The 10,981-nt window shown below is 43.5% G+C and overlaps 1 protein-coding gene and 1 long non-coding RNA gene across 2 annotated transcripts; one reads left to right on the top strand and one right to left on the bottom strand.

Moving 5' to 3' along the window:
- Positions 1 to 239: 239 nt before the first annotated feature.
- LOC118598421 lies at positions 240 to 1,401 on the bottom strand. The gene is made up of 3 exons (XR_004947510.1): positions 1,299 to 1,401; positions 1,008 to 1,112; positions 240 to 555 (listed from the first exon to the last, which is right to left on the bottom strand). It is a non-coding gene; the product is annotated as an uncharacterized LOC118598421 (long non-coding RNA).
- Positions 1,402 to 6,135: 4,734 nt separating this feature from the next.
- On the top strand, positions 6,136 to 10,732 carry LOC112138944 (retinal guanylyl cyclase 2; the record flags this gene model as incomplete). The annotated part of the gene is given in 7 exon segments (XM_036211090.1): positions 6,136 to 6,312; positions 6,533 to 6,686; positions 8,434 to 8,577; positions 8,839 to 8,987; positions 9,589 to 9,752; positions 9,877 to 10,000; positions 10,067 to 10,732. Coding segments are annotated over 7 exon segments (1,038 nt in total), but the record flags the coding sequence as incomplete, so codon positions are not given.
- Positions 10,733 to 10,981: the final 249 nt, after the last annotated feature.

The following is a 10,981-nucleotide window of genomic DNA, read 5'->3' as shown; positions in this document are numbered from 1 at the left end:
GTGAATTGGTGACTCTAAATTGCCCCTAGGTGTGGATGTGAGAGTGAATGGGTGTGTGATTGAGGCCCTGTGACAGACTGGCGACCTGTCCAGGGTGTACCCCGCCTTCGCCCATCAGCAGCCGGGATAGGCTCCGGCACCCCCGCGACCCCGGAAGGGAAGAAGCGGTTAAGAAGAAGATGGATATTTGACAAAACAGTTTCTTTTCTGATCCAAACATTTGTCCAGATCAGAAAATGTAGAAAGATTCATTTCTGTTTAAAGTTTCTCCAACATCTCTGATCTCAGAGACTCTCCGAAGATCAACTGAAAAGATCTGATCACACATGATCCAAGAGAGTCTGATCAGAGAGATCAAGAACTGAACCAGAACTCAAGTCATTCATCTGAAAACTATTGATCATCTGAACTATTATCCAGACTCCTTTAACTCTGACAAACACTTACTGTTCCACTGCTGATCTGATGGACTTGAAGTTTGGAGGAATTAATTTCTTTGATCTGTCACTCCTGAAGGACCCACAGCTGGATCCAGATCCAGATCTCTGTTGGAACCTGATGGGAAAATGTTTAGTTTATTATAAAGTAATTAATTTTGTTAAATGGTGTATACTTGTATAGCACTTTCTACCCTCCTTCGAGGGCCCAAAGCACTTCACAGTCACAGACCCATTCACCCATTCACACACTGGTGGTGGCTCCGCTGCCGAACACTGGCGCCAACCTCCCACCAGAGGCAATTCGGGGTTCAGTGTCTTGCCCAAGGACACTTCGACACATGGGCGGGCAAGGCAGGAGTTGAACCCGCTCACTTCTGATCAGGAGTCGACCGCCCTACCACTGCACCACGGCCGCCGATGTTATAGATGATAAGATAATTTTTCATGTGTTAACTATTGATGTCAGACCATGAACAAACTGGTCTGTTAAAATTGTTCTGACAACTGTTAGATGCTGCGTCAGTTTATCTAATTTAAGTTTAAAACATGTTTTTGACAAACACTTACTGTTCCACTCCTGAAATGATGTCCTTGAAGTCAGGAACCCAATCCTTTGATCTGTCACTTCTGGAGGACACACAGCTGGATCCAGATCCAGATCTCTGTTGGATCCTGATGAGGAAACATTTGTTTTATTTAAAACTACTTTATTTTGTTATGGAGGTTCAGATTATCTTTCAAGTTTAAACTATTGAACTCAGATCATGAACAAACTGATCTGTTAAAATTGTTCTGCCAACTGTGACACTGTATAAGTTTATTTCAGTTAAGTTAAACATGTTTTTGACAAACACTTACTGTTCCACTGCTGAACTGATTGACTTGAAGTCAGGAACCCAATCCTTTGATCTGTCACTTCTGAAGGACACACAGCTGGATCCAGGTCCAGATCCAGGTTGGTTCCTGTGAAGGATGGCGGTTGCTGGTGTGAGTGCTGAGCTCTGACATGGAGAAGAGTCCTGGACAGTTAGAGATGTTCATCTCACCTCTGAGCTTTGCTCTGGCTCTCATCTTCCCCACACAGAGTGCTTTTAGAGGGAGGGGCTCCCTCCTGTGTGTCCTCACACTTATCCATGCTGCTGGATTGACTGGATCCACTGGATCAGCTCACACACACCTTCTTCCAGTCCTCATCTGCAGAGGAAACCCTCATCATCATCAGCTCTGATCCTCCTTCACTAACAGATCAGCTGCTCCTCCACTGATGGGCTCTTCTCTTGTGTTTCCTCTCAGGTTCAGGTGAATGCAGTCAGACAGCAGTGTGGGACAGAGGAAGCTGCTGAACATCAGCTGCTGCACTTCTGCTCTCCCTCCACCAGGTGGAGACATGGAGCTGCAGCAGCAAACACTCCATGATGGAGCAACATTTCACTCATTCACTCACTTTGACAAACAAAATACTTTATTTTGTAACATTGTATTGAGATAAACTTTCTTAACAATAAAAGGCTGTAACATAAAAGGCCTAACAAAAGCCCAAGTCCAAGTAAAGGGCATTTTAAATTCAAAACTTCAATCAACGTTCAGTAAAATAAAATAAAAAACATCAAAAATAACATTTCCATAACACTTTCATGTTCATTTTTTGTCAGGACCAAATCTTTTCCTCCTCTGCTGAACTGCAGTAATAAATGAAATAGAGATTTATCATTTCCAATTAACTTTTGTTTTTTAAAACCTTAAAGACTGAGAAAAGCGGGATACACTGTGGATAGTTTGACAGTCTGTTACTGCCGCCGTGTTCTCTGGCTGCAGCTCGATGCAGCGACGTGTCCAGCGGAGCTCACGCCATGAATATGCCGGCAGACAGACCGCTATGCTGGGGCTGGATCACGCTTAAACCTCCAGAACTTTGGGATATTTTGCATATTTTCGCGCGGCTAAAGAGGGACGGGCCACACACTCAAAGCTGAGATTTATCTTTTCATCTACAAATAACTGGCGTTGTTTAAACTACATTTAAAATGTCCCCCGGTGCGCTTGCTGTTCGGAACGTCGGGGTCCGCAGCTCTCGAGACCCGGCGCGGGACGCGAGCCGGTACCACTAGACAAGGTACTGGATGCGAACCGGAGCCGGGTTAGGCTGCATGAGCTCTCCAGGTCCTGGCGCCGGGCCGGTTCTAGCTAGCAGCTCGGTGGTTGGAGACCCGTCCGTGATCTAGTGAGAGCAGCCGGTGAGTTTAATCAATCAATCAATCAAACTTTATTTATATAGCACTTTTCATATAAAAATAACACAAAGTGCTTTACACTAAAACAAAAGAAACAATAAATAGATAATAAAAGCAAGCATAAAATGTAAAAATAAAACAGGGTCCATTTCCCCCAAAAATAACGCCCAGGTTTCTGACTGTTTCTGAACATCTTAATGAAAGTTCTTGTAGTTTCAAAAACTGTTTCTCTCTCTTGGCCTCAGGACCGATTACTAAAATTTCAGTTTTTTCCTGGTTTAGCTGCAGAAAATTATTCGCTATCCATAATTTCACATCTAAAATACAATTAAAAAGTGCTTCTACTGGCCTTGTGTCATCAGGAGACATGGATATGTACAGCTGGGTGTCATCAGCATAGCTGTGAAAGCTGATGTTGTGCCTCCTGATGACATTCCCCAAAGGGAGCATGTAGATATTAAAAAGCAAGGGGCCAAGGATGGAACCTTGAGGCACACCACATTCAATGTGGATCCCAGAGAAACACGTGTCCATGCTCACCATGAAGTTTCTCTCAATGAGATAGGAGGAAAACCACTCAAGGACAGTCCCTGAAAGTCCTATGTTTTTTAGTCTGTTTATCAGGATCAGGTGATCAACAGTATCAAAGGCCGCACTTAGATCTAAAAGAACTAACACTGAGATTTGACCTGAATCCAATGCATATCTAATATGATTAACGATCTTTACCAGGGCCGTCTCGGTGCTGTGGTTCACTCTAAAACCAGACTGGTTTATCTCAAAGATGTTGTTATTTAAGAGAAACTCATTTAACTGAATAAAAACAAGTTTTTCTAAAATCTTGCTTAAAAATGGCAAGTTGGACACTGGTCTGTAGTTATTAAAAACTGTTGGATCTAAATTTGTCTTCTTCGGTAATGGTTTCACCACTGCACTTTTAAAGGCAGTGGGAAAAACACCTGTTTGAAGAGAGCAATTTGTAATATTTAAAATCCCGCTCTCAAAACAGTTGAAATAAATTTTCCGACCACTTCAGGAGTTAAGTAGCGTTTCCTGACCGTTCTCACAGAGGTCTCTTGTTTTCTAAAACCAGGGATGTTAAAAAGCACACAGTAATGATCAGATGCAGCCAGATCCACAACAGAGGACACACTAGTGGGTAAACCATGACTGATGGCAAGGTCAAGAGTGTGCGCCCTGTTGTGAGTCAGCTGCATGACGTGTTGTTTAAAGTCCAGAGAAGTGAGCAAGTCCATAAACTGAGTGTCTCACTGTCCACGTGCAGGCTAAAATCACCTGTTATTAAAATCATATTAAAGGAAGTGTGGACAGATGCTAAGAACTCAGAAAACTCCTCAATAAAACAAGTGTTTGATTTTGGTGGTCTATATACTGTAATGCATAAAACTGGGGGGCTGTTAAAAACAAAGGCATGGTGTTCAAAGCTGGGGTACTGATCTAATGAGATTTGCTTTACTGCAAATGAGTTGGACATTATAGATGCAGTACCACCACCCTTTTTGCCCTCTCTACATGAAAAAACAAAACTAAAATCAGGGGGAGAGGCTTCTGTGAGAACAGTGGGGGCTTCCGTGCTCAGCCATGTTTCAGTTAAAAGACACAATCAATGTTATAGTCTAAGATAAAATCATTGATAATAAAAGTTTTGTCAGAAATAGACCTAACATTATAGAATGCCATTTTAAAAGTGGAAGGATTATTGTTTGTTTTTGACACTGCTTCCTCAGGCTTTGTTGCTTCCTTTAGTGAGGGAAGGCTGTTAATATTTGGTTTCCTCCCAGCTCGTCTCCTCGTCAAAGACCTGTCCGTAACAATGGTTGTAATGGCATAGGCTGGAGGGGCAACAAGATTTGGAGGGGAAGCAGTTTGGGTGGTTGAAGCAGTTTGTGGAGAAATGTGGGAGGAAGATGCCAAAACCAGTCAGTCATTTCTGCACAGAGATGTTTATACAGAAGAAGTTGTGGTTCGGACTGGTGTGGACGTGATGGGGGCAGGTGAAGTCTGGACACAGTGTCTGATGTTTGCTGTTAAAACGTTACTGCCCAGTGAACTGGGGTGGATCCGATCAGTTTTGTAAAGAGATTGTCTGTTCCAGAACAGGTTAAAATTGTCAATGAACAAAAATCCATTCAGGCTGGAAGCAGACAGGAGCCAAGTGTTCAGGCTCAGCAGCCTGCTGAAACGGCCCTGGCCGCGGGAGAGGGAGGGGAGGGGCCCCGAAATAAAAACAGTCAATGGGCATGATTTTAAAAAATTAAAAAGTTCAATAAAAGCCTTCTTAGACTCTCGATAAGAAGTGTCATTAAAACCGACATGTAAAATCAGTCTCCTCACCGTGGAAGGGAAGGAGCGCAGCAGTTCTGGAAGTTTCTCCAGAATATCCAGCACTGTGGCTCCGGGGAAACAGTGAGTCACTGCGTTAAAAAAGCGGACCTCCCTTATAATGGAATCCCTGATAATTGCCGTCGTCGGGGAAAACAGAAGAGCAGGAGACGCGGGAGCAGGTGAAGCGCTGACAGGTGTACTAGCGGAGGAGCGTACCTGAGCGACCACGGCGGCCGATGACTTAGGGATGCCCGCGCGGGCTACCCAACTTCCTGTCCCTGCACGATATGTGTGATGCTGACTTTCTTGATGCTCCGCGCTCAGTCGTCTGGCTAAAGTAGAAACGGACTTCTGGACTACTATAGAGCGTTTTTCTGTAATATAACCTGATTTAAAGCTCGTTGGATCAGTCTGGAGATGAGCTCACAGCTTTGTTCCATCATGAATCAGATGTTCAGAAATGAAGGAGATCTCAGCACTGAGATGACTGGAAGCATGCAGCAGGTCAGCACTGATGACCTGCGTGTCAAAACCTTCATCAGCAGAGATAAAACCACAGAAGAACTTCTACAGCCTCTAAGACTTCATTTACTGACACTGATGTTTTATAACAGTTGGATTTCATTTGAATCAGAGCTGAAGATGAAAGGTGGAGCAGAGTTTTCACTTCCTGTGAGAGGATCATTATTGATGTCACAGAGAATCAGCCAATGAGCTTCTGTCTGAGAGACACCGACCTTCTATCAAGAGCAAAGATCCAGCAGGCCTCAAAGTCTGTCCTTCAGTGCAGCTCTGTATCTGACCTGTACCTGTATGCTGGAATAATACGACTGTTATTCACACGTCTGATCAGTTCTACACTTCCTCTATTTAACACCCACTACTAACTTCATCTCCACATTTCCCTCTCAGGTGACCTCCAATGACCTTTAGCTGCTGGTTTTTAGAAGAACTTTTATTTTTGAACAGAAGAACAAGTTCAGTCTGAGTTCTTCCTCTGCTGCTCCTCTTCCTCACAGATGNGTTTCCTCCCGACTCACCGCTGCTGTGCGACTCTCCGCCATCTTGACCCATCAGGATTGTAGAGATCTCAGCATATATTCGTGCTGTGTTTGCAGCTGAGAGAGATGCGGCACGAGAACCTCAACCTGTACCTGGGGTTGTTCGTGGACTCGGGGATTCTGGCTCTGGTGGTAGAACACTGTCCTCGAGGAAGTCTGGCTGACCTGCTGGCCGATGGGGACGTCAGACTGGACTGGATGTTCAAGTCTTCACTGCTCATGGATCTGATCAAGGTAGGACAGAAAGATCAGGGAGAATGATGGACCATGGCTGAAGGATCCTGACGCTTGATTCTCTATTCAGTAATCAAATGTATAGAAATGCATCAACTAGAAATGACTGTCGCACAAATAGAATGTGTTTTAACAAGTGGTATTTTAACCCCCCCCCCCTCCCCCTTCAGTTCTGTGTGCTTCTGTTGAGCTCTGATAACAAATAGAGGAAATGTTTCAGGGGATGAAGTACCTCCATCTGCGAGGTCTGACTCACGGCCGTCTCAAGTCCACCAACTGTTTGGTGGATGGACGTTTTGTTTTGAAAATCACAGACTACGGACTTCCCATGATCCTTCAGTCCCAGAACCTCAGCCTTCCTGAAGACCCTCAAGGTAAAACATCAGTGAGTGTGGATGCTGGTGCTGCAGGTGTCTTAATCTCTCTGGATCACATTACTGTCAGTATTACAGTTTTTATAGAAGTCTGAATTCTATCCCTCACGACACTCCTTCTACATGTTTCTCAGACAACAGGAATGTTTTTCTCTCTTTCTAAACTCTCAAAGGTGAAACACTCAGCGTTCAGCATTCCCTGAGGATGATGGTTGGTAAACACTGATGTGGACCGACTCTAGTTTTCTGTCACATTTAAAGTTCTTACAGTAAATACTTCACTCCTGCCTTCACTGTTCTTGTTACGATCTCAACCCAGAAGGGAAGAGAAAAGAGGAGTAATATAAATATAAAGATCCCACAGACTAGTCATTTGCAGTATGTATGCAGCTTTTAATAGTTAGCCGCAGAATAGAAAGTACATTAACAGAACAAAAAAATTAGACCTTTCAACAACAAGAACTAAACATGAACAACAACACACACAACCAAGATCACACAGATCACACAGAGCTTTCAGAGTCCAAAACCCAAAGTCCACAAGCGGAGGACTGGAACTCAGAGCATTTCCCCAGGAGCAAGCTGACCACCGGAATCTTGGTGTTACAAAAGCTGCTCAAAGATCAGTGGGGATGACAGTTCTTTTAAGCAGGGAAGTCTCCTCTGCCATTGGTCCACTGATCATCTGTTCACGGGCGTCAGGTGTAGGTGGGCGGGTCCTCAATCAGCTGCTGCTCCCTCTCTCTCTCTCTGCTCAGCAGCCACCTAGAAGAAACTCATCCACTCCTCACTCAGCATCAGTCACTCAAAATCAGTCAAACACACATACAAAATAAAACAAGAGTGCCGGATACAGCTGGGGCTGTAACAGTTCTCAGTCTGCTAACAACAGTCCTCTCCACCCCGTGGTCGACAGCATCACCTTAAACCTAACGGCTGATATAACATTTCTGACTGAATCACATGACTGTCTTGACATCAGGATGATTGAAGTTTCTTTTCTGACTCAATCTTCAGTCTTTACACAGACTTTGGACCAGAACCATGACTGAACTGTGTCTGTTCGTGACTGAATAACACTGACAGCACTGACACAAACCTCCTGTCTGCAAGGCAAACAGAACTCCACATGTACAAACAGTAACTTCTTTTAAACACCTTAATATATATTACAGTTTAACCACCATTTCCAGTAAACAATATTTCTGTTACTATCAAAAGATATAAACTAACCAGATCAGAATGATCCAGAGAGGGAAGTTTGACGTCCATTTTCTCAATGATTCAGCTGTTTTTACCGTTCATGGTGAACATTCTCACTAGAGATAGTTTTTAACGTTACGTCTTGTGATATACCGACTAGGGATGTCCTGATCCGATCACGTGATCCGAAATCCGGAGATCCCTAATACTAACTGTTGTTTCCTATTCTGGTTACCTTTACCTGTTGGTCTGGTTTTCTTTGAAATATGAATTTGGGAATGTGAAGACTTTAGTGTTGTGACATTCACAGTATCTGCACTGAAAAACCTTCAAACCTTTACAGGTAAACAAAGAGCAACAAGAACTTAAGGAATGTTGACTAAACTCCACATATAAAACATCTAAACGTTCCATGAACTCAGACTAGAAGCTGGAGGACATGATTGTGCTTTAGAACTGTTGAAAGAGGATTTATCTGCTGACAGATCAACTCTTTATTAAACTGATACTGATGGTCTCTGAAACTCCCCTGTGCTTCTCTTAGATCTGTTGTGGACCTCACCAGAACTCCTGAGGAACCCGGTCCGAGGAGGTTCATTTGCTGGTGATGTCTTCAGTTTCTCCATCATCATACAGGAAGTGATCTCCAGAACTTTACCCTTCGCTATGATGGACATGCCTGCACATGGTGAGGGAACACCGTCTGTCTGTCTGAAGACTGTCTGTCTGAAGACCGTCTGTCTGTCTGTCTAAAGACCACCTGTCTATCTGAAGACCGTCGGACTGTCTAAAGACTGCCTGACTGTCTAAAGACCACCTGTCTGTCTGAAGACTGTCTGTCTGTCTGTCTAAAGACCACCTGTCTGTCTGAAGACCACCTGTCTGTCTGAAGACCGTCGGACCGTTTAAAGACCGTCTGGCTCTCTGACCCGTTCTTTCTGTCCCTCAGAGATTGTGGAACGGCTGAAGAAACCTCCTCCTTTGTGCAGGCCGGTTGTTTCTGTGGATGAAGCTCCTGCTGAGTGTCTCAATCTGATGAACGATTGTTGGAATGAAGATCCAGACAAGAGACCGACATTTGATGACATTTTCAAACAAGTGAGATCAAGAAGATTCTTCATCAGTCATTGTAATGTCTAAAACCTGAACCACAACTTCTAATCGAATCAATCTTTATCTATACAGCATGTTTTCATACAGAATGTAATACAACCTGCTGTAGATCAAAACTAAATAACATAAAAGTACAATCATTGAAAGCCTCCCTCACTCAGACACAGTTTATCAATCACTTAAAAGCTGCAGATAAACATAGAGGAAAAGACTGAGAGTGAATCTTAGAACAAAAAAAAGAGAATTAAAAAGCAGGACATGACACATGACCTGATTAATATGAACCATAACTCTTTAGCCGAACATGACAGGTTTTTGGTATGTTCTTCATATTGAGCATGAGAAGACTTGGAGAAGAAAACTCTGTTTAAAACAGTCTACAACAAACCTGAAGTCTGTTGAGTGTGTGAGGATCAGAGAAGAGATAAACACAAACATGGATGATAAGACAATAGCAGACCAGTTATTAACTGTATCCGTGAAGGAACGTTGGGTCCTGTGGAAGCTCATCTTTAGAGAAACACTCGTCAGGAGAAAGGTCCTCATGTGGATTCTTCTACATGTTTTTTCCTCTGTTTGTGTGCAGTTTCGTGGCATCAGCAGAGGCAGAAGAGCCAACATAATCGACTCAATGCTGAGAATGCTGGAGCAGTACAGCTCCAACCTGGAGGATCTGATCAGAGAACGGACTGATGAGCTGGAGGTTGAAAGGAACAAGACGGAGAAGCTGATCGGACAGCTCCTGCCAAAGTGAGACGTTCCTCTGCTGACTCTCAAATGCTGAATGCTGGTTAAACTGATCTGAACAATCAAAGTATGGATTAGACTATGAGAGTTTGAGCTGACGATGGACGTGTTTCGTGTCCTGATTCAGGTCTGTGGCTCAGGCTCTGAAGAAAGGGAAACCCGTCCAACCAGAGCATTACTCAGACTGCACTCTGTACTTCAGTGACATTGTGGGATTTACCACCATCTCTGCCCTCAGTGAACCCATAGAGGTATCAACATTAGACACCTGTGATTCAGGTGTTGCTGCATCAGTTTACCTGAGAGTCTGCTTCTAGGTGGTTGACCTGCTCAATGACCTGTACACCATGTTTGATGCCATCATTGCCTCTCATGACGTCTACAAGGTGAACTACACTCAAACATCCATCTTTATCTATTTTACTCACCAAAAGAATCTTTGACCTTCAGCATTTATTCACAGAAGAGTCCATTCTACTAACTATATTTTTGCTTTTGCATGTTTACCAGAGTTTGTTTTCATACTCCATGTAAAGTTTTTCTACTGAATGCTTGTTGTCTTGGTGACTTCAGCTCAGTTGATGAGCAGCTCCACCTCAGAGTCCATAAACTCTGTTTCCTCAGTAGAAGACATGTTGAGAGGTTTGAAGAGATCCTGGAAGTATTACTGCCATCAACCAACAATATCTCTAGTCGGGGTGAATGGCTTCCTACAGGACAACCAAAAACTCATTACCCTTCCAAAGGTGCAGGAGATCTCAAGAAGACCTGGTACTCCAAACTACTGTTCTTAGGCAAGAACACATCCTGGCCTAAGTTGCGGTGGTAAGACCCTCTAGTCCAGCACCATTAACTCCAACACTCGGCAGATGAGCTGGAGGCTCAAAACCAAATCCCACAGCAGCTTACCGGGCCTACCCTTGAAGTATGGGGTTCCATTTGTGCCAAAAATATGTTTTTGCGTCCACTGCTTTGTCGTTGGTCGTTTGTCTATGTCTTTTAAACACGTTTATTGATTATTTGTTCATGTATGTGTTCTACTAAGCAACATTTTCAGTGTGTTTGTGCTTTTTGATGATAACTTTGCATCTGTTTTGTGACGTTTGGAGCTTGCTTTAGTTTGAAAACTCTACATTGTCTTTGCTTTTGTCGGTTGCTTCTGTCAAATTCAATCAATCAATTTTTATTTATAAAAAAAAGCGCTTCTCATACTTTGCGCAGCTCGAAGCGCT

Source organism: Oryzias melastigma, unplaced genomic scaffold, assembly GCF_002922805.2.
Source record: "Oryzias melastigma strain HK-1 unplaced genomic scaffold, ASM292280v2 sc00499, whole genome shotgun sequence".
NCBI classification, from domain to species: Eukaryota; Metazoa; Chordata; class Actinopteri; order Beloniformes; family Adrianichthyidae; genus Oryzias; species Oryzias melastigma.
This window is presented reverse-complemented; position numbering and strand designations above follow the sequence as displayed.